Source organism: Hippopotamus amphibius, chromosome 7 (genome assembly GCF_030028045.1).
Source record: "Hippopotamus amphibius kiboko isolate mHipAmp2 chromosome 7, mHipAmp2.hap2, whole genome shotgun sequence".
In the NCBI taxonomy this organism is placed as follows: domain Eukaryota; kingdom Metazoa; phylum Chordata; class Mammalia; order Artiodactyla; family Hippopotamidae; genus Hippopotamus; species Hippopotamus amphibius.
The window spans coordinates 92,994,481-93,019,421 of record NC_080192.1 but is presented as its reverse complement, the minus strand read 5'-3'; the positions used below and the strand labels follow the sequence as shown (position 1 = coordinate 93,019,421).

The window sequence follows — 24,941 nt, the reverse complement described above, 5'->3', positions numbered from 1 at the left end:
AGGATTATGCAATCCCTTAATGTAGTATCTGTTTTTTTCTATTTAGTGCTTTTATTTTATATTTCATTGATATTTACAAGAGATCAAAAGATCAGATAGGTAAGACAGGCCAGGCATTGCAGTTATTAGCCTCTTATACTCAACTATAAAACAATGTTTTCAGTGCTGTGTATTCTGTAGTCTCATTAGTGCAGAAGTAAAGACTGTTATGAAATTCTATCCAGTGTTCAATTTTTCTTTCCACACTGATGTCATTTTCATGTGATAAGATCAAGTTTAGAGATTCCTACCTGACCTTCCTGCTTGCATACCTCTACTAGCAACTTCTTATAACTGCTGCTGGATAGACAAGAAATCAAATCGAAGAGCTTGTCTGGAAAATGGCTTGACTAGGGTTCAGAAAAAGCCAGTGCTGAACAATCACTGGAGCACAGTTAGTCTGAGCAACTGGGCAATCTAGGAGCGTTGGTGGAGAATGAAGAAAGCAGGCTGAAATCCTGTGACTTCACTGATGATTCTCCAAACAATTTTGGCTTCTTAGCCAAACGGACACCACTGTTCTTCTTTTGATTCCAGCCCGTGTGAGGATGCAGGACTCAACTGCTATGCATTCAGGCTGTGCTCTTCCACTGCACGGTGCACTGCTTTTGTAATGCAAATGGGAGGCACAAAGTGTCTCTTTGATAATGTGCAGTCAGAAGACAAAAAAGCATTCACTGAAACAGTAAAACTAATTCATAAAGCTGAAAGACAATAGGGAAGCATTATGGATTTTTTTTTAAAGGAAAAAAGTATCCTAGATCAATGTAATTGTCACAGTGTAAGCTATTCATAGTCAATGCATGAGGGGAAAATGGCTGCAAGTTTATTTAAAGTGGCGGAAGTCTTTATAGGCAAAAAAAATGATATTAAACAAATATAAACATATTTGGTTAACAGGCTTCTGCTTCTGCTCTTAGAGGTCACATATATAGCTGGTTATTTTAATTTAGATAGATCCACAATATACCCTAATGACAAAAACTCAGTAGAAGTTTTAAAAGAACACAGAGATCCAATGGTTAAGAGCCATATGGTAGATTTTGTTCTTCTTTAAAGGGAGTATCTCTCCATCACATACCAGAGTTTAGCTCAAGGTCAACTTATATTAATGCATTAAACTTAGCTGTGGAGGAGGCAAAGGGCTGGAGGAAAAGGGATAAAAGAAGTTCCGAAATTGTTCTTCCAACATATTCAGCCAAGCAACAGAACATTGCCTTGATAAGGGTGATATTGGACAGTTGCCATAATTCCTCCTGTTGGATCAGCTCCCCTGGTACCTATTCCCATACCTTTTAAAGTACAGCATGTAACATTTTGCTTGAAAATTGCTTCCACCTCTATTGCTTTGTTATAGCTGTTTTGCAGTTGTGGCGGAGAGGCAGTTCTGTGTCACAAGAAATTACTAATCTGAGGCTTGAGAAGGGGCAGCATAGCTTTCCATTATCTCACCAGCGAGCTCTGTACAGGATTATTTTCAAATTTTCTGCTGCCATTACAATGAGCTGTTAGAGTGGGCAAGGCAGTGACGGAGGGAGCGTTATTGAAACTTGGTTACCAGGGTAGATAAGATAAAGTTCATCACTGTCTTGGCATCCACATTTGCAGTCAGGGGTGGAAAATTTGATGAAAGGAGTACATTTGGTCAAGGATATCGTTAAGATAGAAGGCTGGACATTTTCCATCTGTTTGTGCTGAAGAGTTTCTCTTTTCCCATTAATGCTCATCTGAAAGAGTGGGCTTGATTGTTTAAAGAAATGTTTTCTTCCAGTGTGTGGTAAACTTGTAAATACAGGATAAGGAACATCAGAACCCCCCTCGCATCCCCATCTCAAGACATAAGACTGGAATTGGGCAGAGATAACTTTCTTTAGAAAGTTGCCATTTTCTTTCTGTCACTTCCTGTTCTCTCTGGCTGGTAAAAGGACCCTTCAGACTTAATTTTTACCTAAGCTATTTTTGGGTTGTTTTTTTCTTTTTTTCAGACGACCTCTATTGCTGTTACACAGGACACATACTCTAGGGATCGTTTTATCCTTTGATGGGGTTATTGAGCCATCACTGCTATCTGAGGTCATTATTAGAAGTCACACTGCAGATCTAGAAACACAGGAAGAGTGGCAAGCAGGCCTATGTCAGCAAGAGACTGGGAAGAAGTCAGGGTGTTGATGATTGACATCAGAATGATCATTTTGTGAGTTTTGGCCTTTAACTCAGGTTCCACTGCCCAAGCCACTTGTTTTCCCTGAGTCCAACAGCTCCTCTCTCCCCAGCGAAGCCAGCCTAATACAAGTGTGCAGATTTAATGTTGGAAGGGAGGGTCAGCTTTACCCATACATAATCACTGTTTTATGACTTTCACTCATTCCTGAGGTGTTAATGCAGATCAAATGGGAAACACTCGAGAAAGAAGCCTTGCAGCTACTGCACGGCCTCGCTCTCCCGTCTCAATCGTTAATTCTTATTGTAAGATCTAAAGGTAATTTTGTTTGCTCTCTTAATGCGTTGCAGTTCTCCCAGTGGCCCTTGCATATCCTTTCTCAAATTCCCATCTTGATCAATTGTTTGCAAATAATTAAGCTTTTAAGAGATAATGGCAGGAAGCTAATGTACACAACAAAGGCGAGGTCTCCTGTCACTGTCTATTGGACTGTGGTCAAATTTGCTTTGATATCCCATAGTGATTAGGTTGATTGGTATATCTGGCAAGCACAGTCCCTCTTTCCTTCACAAGAACCCACTGATCTTTCTTAAACCAGTGTCCTTGCCGTTTAGATGCCGTAATAGCAAAGGTGTTCAGGAAAATGGCAAGGGAGGCCTAGCCCCGTGGTTGCAATGGTTTGGAATAAATTTTCCATTTTCTTTCTAAAATGGCACTCCTCTTTCTCTTTTTTGTAAAATGACATCTACCTTTGCCCTTCTCGTGGCCTCAGTAGCCCTGTGGGCGGAATGCAACCTGGGCTTTGAATGTTTTCACAGCAGCCTTGCCTGTGGCAGCTTGGGTTTTTGTGAAGTCATTTTTTTTTTTTAAATCTACAAAGGAATAACTCATACTGTCCACAAAAAGCTTATCTAGTAAAGATGCATAGGATTTAAGATAGTTAAACATATTGGATTTCAGTTAAAAAGCCTACTTCTTTGTGAATTTTTGGCTGACTGTGGATTAACTACCTGAAGTCGTGGCTTTCATGTGATTCTAGCAATTACAGATTTTTTTTTTTTTTCCGGGGAATTGAAAGTTTGTGGGGCACCAGGTTCAAGAACTATGAGAAAAAGAAAAATATCCCGTTGGTCTACCGTAGACAAAGGTACAGGAATTTTGTTGATACCTTTCCCCTCTTAACAGTGACCAGATTATTGTGACATTTAATTTCATCTGGGCTCATTCATTTCTATTAAAAAAATATATATCCTGAACAACTGGAAATTGTTTAATGGAGACAGAGTGCTGGGTCTCCATAGCTTGAGGCTGCCTGGCAATTATGCTGCATGAAATTAGGCACAGTTTGTTCCAATTACTTAAAATCAGATCACATGAAAAGTGACAGAGAAAAAAAGGGTAGAACTTTCTCATTTTATGATATTTAAATTATGAAATCAGAAACCGCATGATGTAAAGAAACAACCTAAACTTGCACTGACAATTTGCAGGCCATAGATTGTGCTTTGAAGCTGTAATGATTCAGGTAATTTTAATGATCCAAAGAGAATTTTCCTGACACCCCTTGCATAAATAAAATGTGAATTCCATTTGCTTTCTAAGAGTGGATGTAAAACTTGCTCACAAACAGGCATGCAAAAATACTCTTGAAAACACAGCACAAATAAATGACTGTAACAATTCTCAATTTTCAAAGTAACTAAAGGTAAATGGCATAAATATTAATTTTTATCCAGTTCTGGTCATAATATTAAGACATAACTAACAAGACAGGGCAAAAGGTGTTGCCATCCAGCTGTAGTGAAGAGGGACCATTGACTTATTTATTAATTCTATTGAAAAGCACTGAAAGAAATTTCCAGAGGATCTGCAAAATTGCAAGCAAATCATATTACAGAAAATGTTATAGGTTGGAAATGACTTGTGTACATCAGTGTACAACTTTATATAGCAAAGAGTACCAACAGGTAGATGCTAAAATTTGCATATGTCAAAATCAGGCTTCTATTACTTAAGAATTGCTAGCCCGGGTTACCTCCAGGTGATAAAATCAAGGAAGAGTTGTCCCTTGTTCAAAGCCTCATAGTTAGTGAATGGCAGCATCATTTATACAATCTAATGAGGTCATATATAACTATGTGCAATTCTTCAACTAGTGTAGACATAGAAACCTTGATTCAGTATTCAGTTCAGCGGTTAAGAGATTCATTTGGTTTGCATTGTGTGGCAAACCTTTATGCAGTGGGAGTCATGCTTTAAACCTTAGGGCAGTGTATTGCTTTTAGGTCAGTATCCAACGGTGAGATTTTGCCTGTGATGACTGGCATAATGGTGAATAGGTTGATTGTCACCTATGATCTTCGCCATTTATGAGGGTGATACACTTTCATTTGAAAAGAGTGGGTAGACATCACTTCTGGGAATGAAGTAAGGAAAGTGGTGTTGTGGATCTCAAATTGGATTGTTTATACTTCCTGGGGGCCTTGAAAAAATTTTTATTATGCATTTTGATGTTGCACCTGAGTGGAGAGTATCTGTGTATCATGGCAAGTCAGAGCCATTCTTTTGTTCCACCAATATTTATTGGTTTTCTTTACGTGCAGTTCTGGGCTTTGATGGTGAATAAGAAAGGCGAGGGTGTTAGAGATGCTAAATGAGTGAGAAGAGACACTCAAGGAAAGATAATAATCAGGATGGGTGTTTCAGAGAGTGATGCTTGCTGTTAGGGAAAAAAGGGAAAAACTGGTATGAGCGTGATCAGGTGGGCTAGCGGAGAGTGCGGAGGGTAAGCCTCGGCGTTTGAGCTGAGACCTGACAGTGACCCTGGCGCAGGAGCCTGAGGGTGGGGACCAGCTTGCTGCGCTGGAAGAATAGAAAGTGGCTGGCCAGAGGGGTGGGGTGGAGTGACGAGAAGAGGACGCCATCTGGGAGGTGGGCAGGGCTGGATGGTGGCAGGCATGCTGGGCCAGGTGAGTGGTCTGGAGGTTTTTGAGGGGGGACAGGAACGGAGGCTGTGGAAGACGTTCGCCATGTCCTCCCGTCGTGATGAGGCTCAGACACTGGATGGGAAGCAGGAAATGTCCCTGGGTCGCGTTGCTGCTGACCATGCCTCCCCCCTGGCCAGTTTCCTCACCTGTAAAACAGGAGGGACAGGGATTCCATGTATGTCCCTCAAAGGGATCTAATGGGGATTAATTACCACTCTGTCTGTAATATACTTGGAGCTCTTTAGAGAGAGGCACTATATTCCATGAAAGCAAAGCCCTATTCTAATTGTGTATTTATTGATTAAGTGACAGTCAAGACACAATACTTATGGGAAAAATGGCTACATCTCTGCTCTCCACAAACGAATCCCATGTGTATCGATATAGAACATATTTAAATTTACATATAAGAGCATTGAAGTGGTCATTAACGAGCCTTCTTAGCATCTAATCAGACATTATTAAGACCGAAAGCTATGTTAATGAACATTCAATAGACCAGAATTTAGTTTCTGATGGCACATATAGTTAAATGGAGAGTTGGGTGTGTCCTTTCTCATTCGTAAAGAGAATAGAAGGTTGACTATCAGAACAGTTTTTATCTTGGGAGAATTTATTGGGGTGCAGTGTTTCAAAACAGCCAGTGTCTCCAATGGATGCAAACCATGTCCTCAACTCCTCTCCCAGGCTCTAGAAATGTTTGTTTCAAATTTAGATATAGTTGACTATTAAACAGAAACTTTCTGTGCCAAAACTAATCTTAGTAGAATTCTAAACATCCTTACGAGAAGGTGTGGATTTAGTTGTATTATGTAATCCTGTAATATTATTTTATCCACTCTAACTCCTGAGGCTTGTTCTGCACATGCAAAATGTACTGGTCTTTGACCTTATATTGGCCTCTGTTCAGAATCCCAGCGTATGAGGACATTCAGGTAGGGAAACCAACTTTGGTAGAATTTCATTTGTGCTTTGTAGAAGAGTGAAAATTAATAGCGTTCTTTTGGTAATACACCCACTTTAATTTTGATATTTGCATCCAGCAACATGGTGTTTTGGGAGGAGAGTATCACGCTAACAAGGTGCTTAACTCCTAGGGACCTGAGCCGAGCGTGTTGGTTCAGATGATTCAGCTTTAGAAATCTGTGGTTCTAGAAAATATTACGTCAAGGTGGTATGCTTTTGTATGGTCAAAAGGACTTGTTATTTTAATCCCAGAAAATACAGTGAAGTTCCTACTGAACTTTCTGTGTTTGCAACAAATAAACCTGTTAAAGAATAAACTCAGTATCAAGGTTCTGCAAGTATCCTAAGTAGCTATTTATACACTTCACTAATCTTTGTAATTGGCTTGTCTTTTACTGCCATTAATTAGATGATGTAGTATTCCATTAATAAGAGTGACACACCTCAGCATTTTTACCTTTAATTACAGACTTCACTAGACACTTAGGTTATTGACAAAACAGCCTAAATATTGCCTGATGTACACATCTTCTTTTTTTTTTAACAGAGCATATGTGTTTATTATTGAATCTCTTGCACCTAGCATTGCACCTGATGTGATGTGCACATTGTGTCCAAAGCGTACATGCATACACCTATCTTTTTTGTCCTCTTTCAGCACCCTTACCCTTCTGAAGAACAGAAAAAGCAGTTGGCACAAGACACGGGACTCACCATCCTTCAAGTGAACAATTGGTAAGTAATTTGACTTTGTGTTTACACACAAAGTGCTTCCCCCTCTGGCAACCTGCAGCTAATGTTTTGCATTAAGAAGACACACCCAGTTTTCCCTAGTGGCTTGTAGATCCAAAGGTGAGAACACAGTGTTGACTGGTACAGAGAGCACTTGGTAGTATAGAAGAGAAAACATTGTATTGCTTTCCACCGCCTTTATAAACTGACAAATTTTAGGCATAGTATAAATAAGTGTTTAATTCACGTTCACGTTCACTATGGCTCTGTAAATGTCTCTCTCTGTGGTCTCTCTCTCTCTTTTTTTAACCTTTAGGGATAATTAATAGAAAGAGTGATATCCTCTTTTCTATGAAACAAGAAAATCGACTATTGCATATCTGCCAGGTTTTTAATTTGCTGAATAACTAAGTTCAGTTAGAATTTGTTAGGGCTATGCATTCCAGGATGGGCTCTCCTTTCTTACCTCTCTATAGAAAAAAGAAAAAAATGCATACTTCTACTCTGAAGCTATTCAAAACTTGATGTATCTCAGAGCTGTGCAATACTGTTTCTAAAAAAATGTGTAAATTCCTAATTTGGGGGAAAGCTGAGATTACGTACCGAGTACCAGCCAACAATACTCTGACTTAATGTAGGGCGGCGTGGCAAGGAGCCTTTGAGGAAGTATGATTTATTACCCTTTGTGAGTGTGCTGAAAGCCAGGTTCATATAATCACCCAGAGCTAGTGTCATATTTGAAGGGTATCGAAATCCGATCTCCTCTAAAACTAAGTGTATCTAATTAATTGTCCTAATATTTTTAGATTAGTGTTTATGATGGGGAAACCTTATCCTCTTTGAAGTAAAATCCAGAAAAGGCCCAAAACCTGGTTGGGGAAAGAGGAGAACTGAGAATGTCAGTTTGCAGACAGAAGTATTTCTTTCTGTTCAATAAGTGTCAAAGATTAATATTACAGAATCTCTGATTACATGGCCTAATCCATTTTGGTGAATAAATTTGTTCTTGATGTCCATTGCACCTACATTAACAGACCCTTCTCTGTTAGAGAGCCTGGGAGCCTTTGGGAGAGATTTCAGATATATTAAGCCCCATTACAGAAAACGTAATTTCTGTCAATATAATCCCATGTATTCTTCAATTTAGTATTTTAGAGATAACAAGCTACTTACAATATATTTGCCTTTGGAGGATTAATTTACAAAGTGCACTATCTTCAAGACACAGACAGACTCACATAAGCATTGCTTGTAAGGGTTATCAATTTCTGTGACCTTACGGCAGCTTTGGGAGATCAATTTTTGCAGCCCGTTTAGTCAAGTGGATTGGGAACCAACAGAAGACATACTATACCTGAGCGTGTTACTAGGAGTCATGTGGCTGCTGAGGTTTTTTTGTTTGCCTCTTTTTACCTGCAGCTGTATCTTAATTTGTAAGACTCTTGATGCTATGTACTTGAACTCTGTCTTCCAAATTGTTCTGGATGATATTATAGTGCAGACCATCCATTTTGCAGGCACACCTAAATTCCTAAATATTTTTAAAGTTAAACTGTTGGGGAGGCAATTTGAATACAATGGAGACTACAATTATCTATTTCCCTGTGAAATGTTCCACTTTGAGGGCCAAGATGTGGCTGGGCGGGCTGTCGTTAAGGAAGGCAATGGGCTGCCATTCAGGTGATCTATCACACCCGCCATCTCTCTTCCTCCTCAGCGTTGCGAGAAAACTCCATCCACACACATCGTTACCAGAGAACAGATTCCAATACAAGCTGCTTGCCACAGGTAGACAACCTTATGGGATATTTCCTGTGGCTGCTGGGGCAAGCAGCCGTTCTTGGGACACCAAGCTGGATGCAATGGTCTTTTCCTAGATTCAGTGCACATAGATCACGACTTCCTCCGTTTTGCAATTAAGAGGGGAAAAAAAGGACTTAAAGTTATAATACATGCCAGATAATAGTTTTTCAACATAGGTGCAGACTTTACCCTAAACTTCACTCTGATATTCAATTCTGCACAGGCACATAACTTGAAAATCACTTTAACTTATTACGTGGGACGTAAACCCAATTCAGTTCTCATCTGGCACCATAGCATTTATGTGCTCTCTGCCTCTGTATGGTGTTAGAAGTGACCTTTGCTTGCATGTCATTGCTTCGCATTTGGCAACTGTTTCAATTCTACAACACCTTTGTTTGTGGTAGAGAATTCCCCTCCAGTAACTAAAAGTTGTAAGAGAAATTGTTTCTCTTAAGTTCAGTGAATAATGGCATTCCCATGTTTGATTTAAGTTTTTAATGGTATATTAATTTTCATCCAAACCTTCTCCTTTTAAGGAGCCGATAATAGATTTTTTTTTCTTTGGGCTTTGAGTTGGAAACGATGCAAAAATGGGGAAACCCAGATGATACTATATTGAAACCCAAGATGTGAGAGAATCTTAAACGATGATGGCAGACTTGAAGATGAAGGAGCACAGCTACCAAGTGGTTTTCATTTTTCCGTATTGTAATAAAAAAATTACACAGTTTTTTTTGAGAGCCTGTAAATATTTTTCCTGTATTGAGCATCAAGCCCAGGTTACTTCATTCTGGAAATAATAATTAAAGAAAAAAAGAACCACTTTATGAGTATTTTAGCATTTCCCCTTCACTTCATTTAGGCACAACATTTTAAAATGTGTGTCTTCCTTTTTGGATTTTTTAAGACTTGTTAACACACATGTACGTTTTGTACAAACTGTGAGTCACTGTTGAAGAGATTTAATAAAGTGCTGAAGGGCAGGTTGGGTGTAGATCAGTCATAATTATTGGCAGCAACATAATGTATTGAAATACACAATATGAAAGTGAAAAAATATAAACTCATGTCTAGTTGTTAGCTTGTCATAGAAACCCTGGCCAATAGAGCTTGAAGTTAGGTTTTGACAGAAAAATGAGATAAGAAAAGTTTGGTGCATTGTAATGATTCTTTCATTCCATCGCTGAACTAATTTTACGTGTATTTAATTGACGTAAGTAATATATACTACCCGCCTTGGCTGACTAAGGACAAAGCAGATGGGATTTGTTGGGGAGAGGGGATCACAGGGAGAATTTAACTGTAAAACAACAAGACAGATTTGATTAATTAAGAGAAAACTTGGATTAAAAGAAATAACTGTTTTAACACCTGTATTTGGTCTACTTGTCAGAGTAAAAACAGAGGGGAGAAGTCTTAAAATGGTTGGTATTAGTACATGTAGGAATTGGGTTCTGGGATGGAATGCGACATTTATTAGATGAGACATTGTAGGACAAGTCTGTGCCAACACATTTTTTTTGAGAATTGAGGCAGTTATGCAAATAATTTGGGTAAAAATATTTTACCTAAATTATCCAAGTATATGAGATAACTGCATGTTTTAAAAAATCAACCTCCATAACTAATTGCCTAAATATTTCAATCTAGCATGCTATGGTAGACTTCGACGTAAAGCATAATAATTTTTGAAATACAATATGTGCTATAAATGTATATGCTCTTCTTCTTTTGCTCCCTGACTCCCAATTACGATTTGAGCCAAAAATGATAAATAATAGCATTTGGTGCTTTTGTCTTTTTGTTTTTTTCATTGTTGTTGTGGTTGTGAGAACTACTTCTATTATATCACACAAAACTGTTACTAATATGTTGAATGTTTGTCATTTAAGTGGAAACTTTTTAAATTTTAAGATTATATGGTTACATAGGTCTTTTAATATGTAGGTAGAACTTTGAAGAAAGAGTGTGTGCGTGTGTGTGCCCATGCACACACACACAGAGTCAATACTGGGTTTTTTCTCTCCTGAATACACCAACTTTATTCTTTTATATTGAAAATATGAGTGTAGAATGGTCAAATAAAAACTCCCTTATACCTTTACACAGCCATGTTACAGACTTGGGAATTCCATGTGATGAAGACTTGTGCCTGCAATTGTATCTTACTTACTGGATGCTTCAGACACATCCTGCCTCAGCAGAGTTCTAGACTAGGGTTTACCCTTCTCATCCACGTACTTACCCATTAAGGCCTAATGTTCCATGATTACTCCTTTACCCTCTATGAGAAGGCAATGGGTCTTAGGTGCAAAATACATAGTTTATGTGAAATACAGTATGTATGTGCACAGAAAAATCACTCCTCATCAACAGGGTGCATAAAATTCCAGGGAGATCCAAACCTCCAAGGTGACACTTTACAGAACCATCGTAGCTCTTAAAGTTCTCAGACTTAGTACACATACCAAATTTTCCTAGTTTCTTCATTTATTGCCTTCAAAACTGCAAAGCATTCAGGCATCACTTCCCATTTATTACCAGTTGGGGGAAAAAGTATGTTATCCTTGGAGATTTCTGCCACTGGCAGGTAAAAATGTAAACATTTAAAAAAAAATAGGATCACCCTTGTTATAATAAACAGATTCAACTGTAAAAGGTCAAGTCTCTTTCTGAATTATGGTAATAATGTAGCAAATACTTTTATAAGTAATCAAAGATTCTATAAATATAGGTACCTGTGTAGATGTAAATGTTAAAATATTCACAAATTATCCTTTCAACTTCTGAGAGCTAAAAATCAATAGGGGGTCACAGGGTTTCATAGAATTGCTCTGCTTTTTCTTCCAACATAATTTAATAATACATTTTACAGATGTTGTTTAAACATCAGGCACAGATTGTTTTGTCAATAAAACTAAACAGAGGCATGCCACACAAGCAAGGAAAACAGATGTAAAAAGAAAAAACAGTGCACCAAGCCAGGAGTCCTGGGTCATTTGTTTCCTATGCAACTACAAAATGAAAGTGCATGGTGTCTAGTGATTTTTCTTGCCTAGGAATCACCTAGGGGTGGAACTACTTCACACGCAAGAGGTAATTTCATTAAGCAGGTGGTTTAACTTCTTCCCTTGAGAATTTAAGTGTAACCTGCATTTAAGGTGGACTTCCTAATTGATCAATGGAATAATAGGTGCAGTATTTTTAAAAGAAGAAGGAACAGAAGGAGAAATATAAATAGAACAACTCTCCAGCACCTTTCGGAATGGGTTGTTGTTCTCCCAGCCACAGTTAATTGCTACACTTTTCACCTTGAGTGTCAATTCTAATAATATTACCCTTACAGGTGCTCACTCTGGGCTTCGATTAGAGCAATCAGTAATACTCACTAGATAAAATAGTGTCTAGTTGCTCATGAGAAAATATTGAAATCAGTCAAAAAATGTTTAGCTTGCATATTGCCTGAGACAGAGCTGGCAAGGCACCAGGCATTCAGGGTATTATTTAGGAAAGCTGAGCAAATAGCTTGCAGGGAAAAGAGCTGTGAATTTTGAAACCTTCAGGTATCGTCATGTCAGAGATTCTTAGGAGTTCAACGGAGGCGCTGCTTTTGTCTGCAGATTTTAAAAAATTTCCAGCATACAATCTTCTTTGAAAATGACTCTGCAGTCTGTGAAATATACTTTGTTGTAAGTTTTACTCCCTAGGTTTACTCAGAGGTTTCCCGCACTGTGTTCAATCACATGGTTAATACTGGGAAAGATGGAAATTCCTCATGAAGGGGTAGGTGTTGGCCCACTGCACCGGATGGAAAAACCCTGCCCCTTCCACCAGGGGACCCTGAGTCTAAGTGAGAAGAGAAACAGAAAGGGGTGGGTTGTAGGAAGATGGATTAGAAAGTCCGGATACTGTTTTGTGTAACCACTGTTTCTTCTCCAGCCAACATTCAAAGACAGTCTCTGAGCTTTTCAGGACAAGAATGTGATGTCTGAAGCTGAGAGTTGGTACAACCTGAGGATACTTGCAGGACCACTTAGGGTTGGAGTTCAAGCAAGGCGCACAGCTGAGTGAGTTGGGAGACTGATTCCATCACGAACCCCATGTTTCCCTGAATATCCCTTGCAAGGCAGCAAAACCAGTGGCTTGGTGCTGGACTTGGAACGTGGTGTGGAGGTCGGCAGGATGATGCAAGTCCTAATGAAGCAGATTTGTAGTTTTCAGTGTTTTGGAACGAGGGTCTGGTCAGAGAAACAGAAAGAACTCCCCGGGTGTCCCTCAGCGCGCAGAGCAGGACCTGATCCCCTTGTGGAGAATGTGGGAAGTGAGGGGCTGAGAGGCACCCGGTCAAGGGGGGATGCCCCAGCACCAACAGGTGGCTGCGGAGCACATTCCCCTGTAAGCTTCATGACAACACACAATTCGCACAGGGCGAGCAAGGGGACGGAATACGCAGGGGAAAGAACACTTGGAGTCCAAACATGTCATCCGTCGTCCCCACTCCTCACCAATTAGATGTGTGTCCTTGATCAACTCTCTTTGTTTCCATGGGCAACAGCTTCCTCCACCTTAAATGGAGGGGTAGGGCTGAGAAATCGGTGGCACTCTAAGCCTCTTCCAGCCCTTGCATTCCAGACGGTGTAAAAACGTGAACCTAAGCAAGGTGAATGTTCTGAAACTGATTTTGATTCCTATTTTACATTAGAAGTGAAAAAAAAAACCCAACACAACAGGACAATTCATTAAAATGTTGTTACTTTTCTTCATCTTAAATAAGCAAAGCAAGCCCTGTAAAATAAAAACTAGATGAAATTAAACATTATCGGAAGTCATGAAAAACATGTGTGCTGTCACTTTCGGATTCATAATAAAGATAAATCAGTTGTTTTTAGTGGTGTGCTCTGAGTCTGTGAAGGGCATGACAGATAACAGGCTTGGAATTTCTGAAGTTATTGTACAGTAAAATTTGTTTTCTCCTCAGGCGTTCAATCTTTTTCTCTAGTAATTTTGTACATGACAAACTTTTTAGTGGGTGCATTAATAATCTATAAGTAATGGGTTGTCAGGTGTCAGTTAGATAAGATTAAAAGACTGTTTAAGCATTATCCATTTGCTTCTTTGCATGAGTTTTATAGGTCAGGAGAAATAACTTTTTGAGTTGTGGTTGTTTGCGCATGCTGGTTTTTTTCCTCTCTCTCTCTCTCTCTCACGTTTGGCTTTGCTCCAGGGGTACCTGCAAGAACTGTATTACATTCCATAAATGCTGCATGTAGGAGCACATTCGAAACTCACACTATGTGAATCAAGGGGGACACATGTCTCAGTTGGCTTCTGTAAACTTATTTTGGTTTTGAGAATGTTACTCTTTTTCTTCTCAAAGGAAACTTTGTCAGGGGAAACAGGCTCAGCAGAGACTGTTGAAGCTCTCTGCTTGAGGAGTTTCCTAGCAAGTCAGGTTGAGGTCTATTCTTGTCAAATCTGTCTTAAGTGTGTTTACATGTAGTTTGCCTTTCTGGTATTTTCTGCTTGCACAGACCTGATCTCCACCTATTTTGTGTCAACAGTTGCCGGGGCTGCTGTTGGGTGATTAACCATTGAGCGCTGGGCCACGGAGCTATGCCCACAGAGACCCCCCTCTCCCCTTGCACTTACATCACCTTCTGGCTTCAGGCTGCACCTACATAAAACAAACAGCATTTCTGAGTGGTTAAAGAGGCAGCCTGAAATAGTAAAAAAAAAAAAAAAAAAAAAAATGGGGCAAATGTTGCCTCCTTGTTGAATAAGACAATTTTCTCAAATATGGAGAGGAGCCAGGGGTGTGGGGGGGAGGAAGTGTTTGAGGGCAAATGTTGTCTTAGATCTGTGTGGCTCCAGGGTGTGAATGCCTGGAGCTTTGTGGAGATGCTTAGGGTTTTGTCTTGTTTCTTTTGTTAATTTTTAAGGGGAACGAAAGAGAAAATTAAAAAAAAAAAAATAACAAAAACATGCCAATGACATGGATGTTTGTAACTTTTGCAAATACAGGGCTGTCCTCTTCTATGCCCTCATAGTCTTTGATATTTTCCTCCTTGTTTTATTTCCATTCTTATGAGGCCTTTAAGCCTGATCCAGTAATATGGGAAATAATGAACTCTTTTGGGCACTTGACACCTGAACAATAACAAATAAACAAAAAAACCTTAATCTGAGAGTTCCTTTTTCCTTTTACCCTCTTAACCAATGTGGTTAAAGGGCCTGAGGCCTCACAAGGTTAGATCCCATCACTGAAGAAGGGAAAAAGTACTTACTTCCTTTTGCAAATACATTAACTCTTTCAGGCCCGTGGGAATTATTGGTCTTGCATTCTAAATGTACCTTAGCTCAAAAGTGTATTTCCTGTCATGGGAGACATCTGGCTTACTATTGATTTAGTCACTATTTTTCAAGAGTAGTATATTGCCAAGGGATGGAATTAAATGCACCATGATTAAAAATATATGTCTTTAAGGTTCCTGTATGTTCAACTTTAGGATGTGGATTTGAATGTAAACCGATAGTTTTGAGGATTGTTGTCTAGTGGAAGGGTTTTGTTGGCCTGTACCACTAGAACATCTGCTACGGTTGACTTTATTTGATCCCTCGTTTGGGTCAGAGTTCATACGTACTTGGAAAGGATAGGGAGTAGGGGATGTTGAAAAGCTAATGGAAAGAATTGTATGTATCCAAAGATGTCAGGTCTCAGCCCCCAGGGCTAGTCACCTTGCAGGACTGTTTACAGAAAGGACGGTGCAGTGGGTTACGCCAGGGATTCCCATGCTGGGGGGGGGGGGGGGGGGCGGGCAAGTGGAGGCTGGAGGGAGTGACCAGAAAAGGCAGAGGAGAATCACTCTGAGTGAAGGTAGTATAAAAATAAAAGTCTTGAGAATTAACTTTTGATTTTTGTCATGCTATTTCTTTTGAAATAGCAAGTAACAAAGGGATAGGAGATTTTGAAGTTTATCAAGGGGAGCACAGATTAAAATTTTAGAAACAGTGCTATAGAACAACAGAGTCCAAGTCCTGGATAGGGTTGTGTGCATCCTTTGACAGATGAGGCTCTATACACCTCTATAATTAGAGGCAAGGAGGGGGCTGATTCCTGGTCCAGTGTCTCGTGCATTCCACCATGATGTGTTTATTTGTAACAGCTTTATTGAGATATAATTCACATACCACACAATTCACTCACTTAAAGTGCACAATTCAGTGGTTTTAAGTATATTCACAGATATGTGCAGCCATCCCCACAGTCAATTTGAGAACATTTTCATCACCTCAATAAGAAACCCTGTACCCCTCCCCATACTTCCATCACCCCTCTACCACAAATCTACTTTCTGTCTCTATAGATTTGCCTATTCTGGATATTTCACATAAACGTGATTGTAAAATCTGTGTTTTTTTGTGACTGATTTCCTTCAGTTAACATTATGTTTTCAAGTTTCATTTATGTTGTTGCACGTGTCATACTTCATTCCTTTTTATGGCTGAATAATATTCCATTGAATGGATATACCGCATTTTCTTTATTAGTTCATTTGCTCATGGGCATTTGGGTTGTTTCCATCTTTTGCTGCCATAAGAATTTGTATATAAGTTTTTGTACCATTAGGTATTTTTGAGAATCATAATGACAGTATCCCCAGCAAACCTCTGTCTTAGGTTTTACAGTTTGCAAAGCACTTTCCATGAACATTCACTCACTTGATTATCACAATTCCAGCACCTAAATACTGCTATGATCTCAGAGCCAGTAAGTGGCAATTTTCCCACTCAGTTCTCATACTCTTCCCACTAGACACTACTCTCACTCTCCCTGCCCTTGGCCAGTGTTTTGACTGTGATAATTATGAGCAATGGTGTTCAAAGAAAAGTCTGGCAACTCAGAAGTGAAATGTACATTCTCCAAACTTTCCCCAGTGTGACTTTGATGACCATTAAGCATTTTTCAAAGATTTCACAAGTTCCAAGAGGAGGTCATTTTGTTGGTTTTATTGTCCTCACTTGAAAGATTTTGTCACGTACTTCAACTGAGAGATTTTGCCTTTTAGTTTAAGTGGTTCCATTTCTATATAAGCGTCTACAGGTTACACATTGATATGCATCACACAGAGCTTAGGTTTCAAACGTTACTAATCGAAACGGAAGGTACAGTGAACATTCTAAGGAATAGACACAGGCCTCCATTCAGGTCAAACCTAACCTGTGACCAGGTGAAAAAAAGAAATCAAGCTAAAATTTGAGATATTTTCCCTGGCACGAATGGAGACTCCAGGCCTGGAAGTTTCTGGTTACTGAGGGCTTGGAGAGCTGAGGCAAATAAAGGCGAGATTCTAGAGAAAGGAAAGAGCTGAGAGCTACTCCCAGATGGTGCTGGGATTCTAGAACACAGTATGCATGCAGGACTGGTCACCTAACACAAAAGGGTTTCAATTCAAATCACCCATACACCCCGACTGCGTGGGACATTCATGGTTTATGCTTGTTGTCCAGCATAATTATTAATAATGTTCCTGTATTCTCAAAAGTGTCCCAGCATAGATGATAAATTATCTGGTTATCCTAGTTACAATGGTAATTGGAAGAATGTTAAGGTTTGTTTAAAATAACTATGTATTTATTCTATAATATTTAAGGGATGCTTAGATGCAATTTTATTGAATTTTGTGAATATGGGAAAATTAGAATTTATATGAAAAATGGTTCAGCTTAAATCAAAGAGACATCTATTCTTTGAAGATAGTCTTATTCCCATTTTAGCTTTTCATTAGTAAAGGAGGTTTTGCTATATTATCCTAGATTTTCCTATTGTTTATACATTGTGCTAATAATCACTTTAATTTCATATGCTTTAAGTAAACCACTTTTTTATATTTATAAGGTTATACAAAATCAAATTTGGCAAATTGTCTGTCACATATAAGTAAATATTTTATAAATGCCATGTTGTTACCTGTGCTTTATATGGATACTTAAGATATGTAAAACTATTGGGTATTTCTTGTGCTAGGTGTAGTGTTACATCCCTACAATTCTTTCCACTGAGTTTGGAGCCTAAGGCTTTAGTGATCTAGAAGGCAGCAAAAGAAATAGAGGCAACACCCCTCCCTGCCCGCACCCCCCCCCCGCCCTCCGCCACCCAACTAAGGAAGCCACCCTTTCTTTGAATTCAGTTCAGATTAAAGGATTTAGCAAGCCGAGCCTGTATTTTTTTTTAGAGTAAAAAAAATCATTTTCCAATTTGCTTTCAAGGAAAACTTTCTGTAATATATAACCAAGTGATGAAGTATTTATAAGTTCTTTCAACATATAAAGTCCAAAATGATACTTGGATTCTGTTTTTACTTTGCATTATAATTTTCAACCAATTAGTGATTTTTTTCACTAGTTGCTTGGAAGAAAATGTTATATGTAATTAACTTCCTCCACTGTGTTAGCTTCAGTGTTTTCTATAGTTTGACAAATATACCTATCACTTCTAGAGAAGGGGAACCTTCTCAGACCTCTGATTGATGGGCTTACTGTGATTTGAGCAAATTCCAATATTATGTTTCTAGAGTGGATGGAGAACAAAACACGTGCTCCCTTCTCCCCTCCTGTTCAGCCACCTCCCCCACCCTCAGACACACAGATGATGTATTGCAGTCCTGGAACTGTCGGATCCTGGAGGGGGTTGAGAAACTAGAAGACAGTGCCAAAAACATGATTTCATAAGGTTTGACTTGAGATTGAGTCAACTTTCTTGAGCGTCTTAAAATCATGTTTCATGAAATTTTACTTCACAAAGAAAGAGAGTGTGGAAGGCTTGGACCCTGAAGCCTGCCGGCTATGGATCGTTAAATCCAATAAGTAAATGTAGATCTAAAACAGAGAATTCCAACAAAAGATTTGAAGTCAATTTCTTGTTTAAAAGAACAGAGTATTATGTGGGAGGTAGCTAGAACTCATTCCCTGAAAGGTTTGTTTATAAAACAGGCCTTAATGTTGTTAGAAAATGCTGACTTAAAAAAAAAGAAGTCACATATATAGTTTTTTTTAAATGACTGTGATAAAGTTGAAAGAAATGCTACATCAAGAAAATTCATGGAAAAAGAAAGAACAAAATTCTGGAATTCAGCCACTACTTTCCAATGTGAAATTTTATATTTGAAGATATTTCACAAGGCTTAATTCTATAAAAATACTTATAGCATTGAATATAAATAAAAAATGAATTATATAGCAGTTAAGTATTATATTTGCATGTTGTTCATGTTTAATTGAATAAAGAATAGTGCATACAGAAATCACCAGTGCTTTTGATACTTAAGAATGCATGGTATTAATTTTTATTATTATTTAAGTGTATATGTAAGTATTCTTAAGTATACCTAAATAGTAATCAAGATGACTATAATTAATACTTTCTTTAATGGATAGTATAGGTATAGAAGGCATTTTTACTAACATATCCTGTTATTTAATGAAGTCTCTTCTTAATAGTTAATAATTTTAGCTTCTTGGGCAAAGAAGGGTACGTACTGTAAAATGGCATTTCTCCATACTTAAATGGGTACCTACTTTCTTGCTGGCTGGTCATTTACGCCTAGTAGGCAAGAAGTACTATGGGGATGACTGAGAGTCATGTCATTGTTTAGCAACAACAGCATTTTGTCAGAATCTTATTTTGATTTGATTTGATGTGGTTCCATGGGTTGGCTCTGGCATGCTAAATAACAAAATATGGGCTCCCCTTAATCATCAGTGAATAAGCAAGGTGTTAAACACTGAGAAATGGAACTGAGTAAAGGTGAAAATTCCACTTCTAAAAGTGAGCAAGCAGTCTTTCATTCCTTTTGTCAGTATTCTGGAGAACCATACAAAGAGGACCAAGGGTATAAGAGTATGGGAAGAGGCCAAAGCCATGTGGGAAAGCTGCCTGTGGACATGGGCAAACATACCTGGTGTTTGGTCCTAATGGATGCCCACTGTGATCTGGCCACCCCACCTGGTTCTCACAAAGAGAAAACTGAATTTAACAATCCAGTTTTGTGGGAAGGAACCAGGGCAGGGAGTGGAGGATAAACTAAAGGACAAAGGTCAACTTTAGAAAGCTCTTCTACCAGGTCTTGCTCAGAAAACTATTCAGGTATCCAAAGACTGAGAATAAAAGGAGATAGGTGGAATTAGCAGAATGGGAGAAAAAAAAAAAAAAAAAGTCTAATAATAAATAAACATCTGGGGCAAAGACAAGAAAGAATAGAGCAAAACTTCCTGTATTTCTTTTTAGCATAACTCAGGATTCATCTCCCATTCTCCTTGTCTGATTCCTGTTTTAAAAATGCAAATGATAAAATTCAGTTTTTAGATGATCCCATGTTTCAGATACTTGAAGATTTTGCTCCCCTTTCAACCTCCCACTCCCCCTTAATAGAACTTGAATTCTGAACAAATAACTAGGTAAAAAGAAATACATCTCTGTTTATTTTGACATGGAGTAAAGCTCTAAAGCCAATCCATTATCTTCCTTGCCTTTGTAAAACTTCTTGTTTTGAGAAAGGAGACAGTTTGGTCACAGGAAGAAATTCTAATCCATGATTCTATGAAAAAAGGAAATTTAAGAATTCTTTCTCTAATTCAGTTTTCTACCATCTACAGGGTGTCCAGTTCTTAAAAAGCACTTCACAAAAGAAGATTGTGTTTTCAAAGCAAAATGCGATTTTTAAAAACATATACCTTGCTGTTTGGAATGAAATATGGAAATGCAAACAGGATGTTTCTAAACCTTAAAGGATATTTAACTAAAAGGATTACCTTTTTAAATGCCCAATCTATAGCAAATTTGAGCTACATTCTATTAAACCAAAATGTGAAACTATTTTAATGAGTAAGAAAAACTGTCCTGTTACGTATTCCTGACATTATACATCTGAGTTTTAAGGGCTATAATGTTTTGAAATCAGTTGAAAAAATTGTAAAAGTTTTCTCTTAAATCTTTAAACAAAGAAGCTTTTTAAAAAGACCTCATCGATATGAAAAATTTCAGAGATTGTGCATGTTTCATGGATATATTTCATCTTAAACTATTTTATGGATATTGGAGAATGTATTTTTTATTGTACTTTCAAATTGGAATTTTGTCATTCTCTTTTTTATTTCTCTTCAAAAACACTGTTTCTTCTTATGTTCAGGCTCTAATATATATCTCATATATTTATGTATTCATACATATGAGTTTAAAATAACTGTTTTACTGATGCTTCTTGAAATGACAGTGTTTTAGGAAGGGAATATGTTCATGTAAGTTTACATAAAATCCAAAGGTCTTTTTTTGGTTCAGTGTTTAGAAGATTCTTGATAATTTAGAATCTTCCACAATGGAAACTAAAGCATTCTGTCACAAAAGCAGGGAGGATGAGACACAAGGTCAAAGGGCATTTTAGAAACAAACAGCTGGACCAGTTTATTTAAACAGATACAGGGATGGGGGAACTGACCTCTGTTTGACTTATAGTGGGAGGAGCAAGAATGTCATTTTATTACTTTGCCCAGAAGGAAAATGTTTTTGTATCTGAATTCACCCCAAGCCATCTAAACACATGGTCTTGCTGTATATAGCTAATTCCAAAGAGAGTACATATAAGATGGTCGAGGAAAATCATAAAATACACTAAAGAGAATCAAATGTTGGGATGGTTTTAAGATTGAAAAGGTGATGTTGCTTTTAAAAATAAAATATTTTGCTCTTTACTCAGTTCTTTTCAGATAAAGATGTCTGCCATGACCCCAGATAATAATATGTTTCATATAAGTATAGGAAGTATAATTCAGTAGCATTCTGAGAGTTTACTATGTCCTACATGTACTGATAATGTCCATCATATTGAAACAAATATTGTTTTTAATTAAAGCTTGCAAATATGAGAACTTCCAAGCATACCTACTAATATGGTCAAGCAGTCTGGATAAAGTGATGGGTGTTCTTAGGTTTTCAAGGTTTTAAAATTTGTATTTAATGAAAGGATTCCCACCTTTATGTCTACATATCCTATAGGTGGCCTACATCTGTGTTGTCAATAATAATAAATGGTTATTGCCACCCAAAGAGAAGCAAATAGCACCAAGTACCTGTGGGCCCTTAACTAAGAGGCTGTGGTGAGGTGTTTGCTCTCTCCACGGGGACCAGAACGGGCCTGGAGTAACTGCATTTAGCGTTGTTCACTAAAGACCTGCAGAGGTACACAGACAGACTCAGCATTTTGAGCAGAGAGTGGCCCAAGGGGTGAGTGGACTCAAAATCCTAGAACTCACATTCTAGAAGGAACTTGTTAAGAATCACAGATGTTTAACCTAGGGAGATGAGGGGAGATGGCTGTGGGGCATGGTGGCTATAGTTTAAATGTTTGAAAGGCTATCCTGAAGAAGTGAGATTAGAATTGTTTAAATTACCCCAAGGAGTTGTCCTGGTGAAAGGATTTTAGGTCGGGTAAGGCAGAACCTTCTAACAGTTACTTTGTCCGTAGGTGGTGTGGGCTCTCTGGTAAGGTTGCCAGTGCTGTATTAGAAATAGTCCAGCACATAGAGAACAGACTTGTGGTTGCCAAGGGGGAGGGGGAGGTGACAGAGGAATGGAGTGGGAGTTTAGGGTTATCAGATGCAAATTAGTATATATATATAATGGATAACCAACAAGGTCCTACTGTATAGCACAGGAAACTTATACTCAATATGCTGTCATAAACCATAATGGAAAAGAATATGAAAAAGAATGTATGTATGTATATAACTGAATCATTTTGCTGTACAGCAGAAATTAGCACAACATTGTAAATCAACTATACTTGAATTAAAAACAACAAAACAAAACAAACAAACAAACAAAAAAGCCCCAGTGCAGCAGAGGTTACCCCTCTACCTGGTGGGGATATAAGAGAGAAGACTCACGTCAGTGACCAAGCTAGGTGTTGGTGAAAGCCCTTTTCAAACCTGACCTGTAATTTTTCCGATCCCGTGGGTTTAATGGTCATGGATCCAAACCCGAGATGGTTATTATGAACTGGTCTTTGGAAATCTGAATGTATGAGTGTGAAGGAGGCTAGCTTTAGAATATAGATAAGTCAAGTTTCTGAGTCTTTTTTTTTTTTTTTTTTTGGCTGCGTTTTGGGTCTTTGTTGCTGTGCTCAGGCTTTTCTTTAGTTGTGGCGAGTGGGGGCTACTCTTGGTTGCAGTGCATGGGCTTCTCAGTGTGGTGGCTTCTCTTGTTGTGGAGCATGGGCTCTAGGCACGTGGGCTTCAGTAGTTGCAGCTTGCGGGCTCAGTAGTTGTGGCTTGTGGGCTCTAGAGTACAGGCTCAGTAGTTGTGTTGTATGGACTTAGGTACTCCGTGGCATGTGGGATCTTCCTGGATGAGGGATGGAACCCATGTCCCCTGCATTGGCAGGTGGATTCTTAACCACTGCACCACTGGGGAAGTCCCACTGGGTCTTCTTATGTGTAGCCTTTTCTTTGTCTTTATACACAAGTAGCACAGTCATCAAAATCCCCAAGTCTACAGAATGTTCAGTCATGCTTATTCCTGGTAGGGTTGTTGCCAGTGGTGACTGGCTTAAAACCAGCCCATGTTTCTATATCTATTTAGTCCAGAATATTCTAGATGGGTGGCACAGTAGTGGCCATGCTGTGATCAAGACAATGGGGGGGAGGCAGGGATGCTTTGCTACCATTTGCCGGCTGTGTGTCATTCCGCACATTATCAACATCTCTTGGGTAACATGTGACCTCAAATACGTCACTTAATTTCTCGGAGCCTTGGCTTATCATCTGTTAAAAAAGACTCTTCCTGTTTTTAGATAAATATCCATAAAATACTATGTTTTTAGAAGGACTTAAAAAAACGTTATCAGAGTTCCCTCCAAGAGAATGCAGGTTTTGAATAGTACCATAGATAAAGAGCTGTTTTTGCTCTCTTACGTATGTTAGTTACTATGAAAATTACTTTTGGTATATGCAGAATATTAATATTAAATAATTTTCTAATTGGTCATGCAGTGAAGGCAGCTAATGAAAAAGCAGATTTTTTTTTCATTTTAATTGGTTATTTCACATGGTGTTTGTGCTACACCTGTGCTTATAATGAGAATGGAGAATTAATCTAAGCTTCTGCTCACATGATTCCAATTGTCATGGTTTATACAAGATAATGATAACCTGATTTGCAACACAATTTGTGGTAGATATGTGTTTTAAATATTTTTATTAGCAGTTCAGGGACTTCATATACAAGAACCGATATAATATATACTGCCAATAAGAGTTAGCATCAAACAGTGTCCTTTTAGTTAGATTCCAGTTTTATTAGTTATTTTAATTACTTCTCAGATAATGAAAGAACATAAGGATATAAGATGTTGAGAATCTTAAAATGTCATGAAGTATGCATTTTTATTTAAAAAATCTATCCCTGTCTGTTTAATGGTTTGTTTTTTTTAGGAACTGTTTCCCTTCTGAAGTGGGCAGACTTACCAACTAGAATTCATACTGGACCGTGGGTCTTTAATTATTAACAGTGCAGTATTAAACTTTTCATTGTATTTTTTTACGTGCTGCTCATGTTTGATATATTCAAATCTGAGTCGAGAACTAAAAGCAACTACTATTTCAGAATCTAATATGTCCTATTCATTTTCTTTATTTGATATGTAATTCTTAGTATTACAGGGTACAAACAGATCTTAAGAGTTAGAAATATGATAAGTTTGGCTTTGGAGAGTTTGTACTAACCCCTTGTTAAAATTTTCAGTGGCTAGCCCCTTTTTTTAGGGGCTACAAAAGTTATAAAAAAAATCTTATTAAGATACCTAAGTGACTTAAACGTCTTAAAATGTTTATTATACATGTTCAGGACTAGCTGGAGAAAGCAAGATTATAAGTTCAATTACTGTATAGCCGTGACCTCGCCTTGACCCCAGGCTTTGCATAAAGAAAGAGCGCGCACGCGCGCACACACACACACACACACACACACACACACACACAGACACATACACGCACACACATACAAAGCCACCCCAAGAAATCTCTACCAGGAATGCATTTCTCTGAAGTCCCCAGCAGTGTGAGTTAGTGGTGATAAACTCCAGACACTTTTTCATTTGATGGTGTGCGGCCATCCTGGTTCATTATCTTAATAGTGGGCATTAAAACAGAATTAGGTTTGCAAGAGGTAGGGAAGGTTTTGATAAAAATTGTAAAAAAGA

At 38.3% G+C, this 24,941-nt stretch overlaps 1 protein-coding gene across 5 annotated transcripts in view; it reads left to right on the top strand.

Annotated features, from left to right (window-relative positions):
- The window catches only part of MEIS1 (Meis homeobox 1), a 131,714-nt gene that overhangs the window by 101,334 nt on the left and 5,439 nt on the right, over nt 1-24,941 (top strand). For 4 of the 5 annotated variants that reach the window (XR_009054757.1, XM_057742322.1, XM_057742323.1 and 1 more), the window contains exon 9: nt 6,812-6,888. Coding sequence is in view for 4 of the 5 variants with exons in the window: in XM_057742322.1 (XP_057598305.1) it covers nt 6,812-6,888 (77 nt within the window). In the remaining variant the exon portion in view is untranslated. Of the gene's footprint in view, nt 1-6,811; nt 6,889-9,227; nt 9,326-24,941 lie in introns of those variants that run through there. The other variant, XM_057742325.1, reaches the window with a different exon arrangement.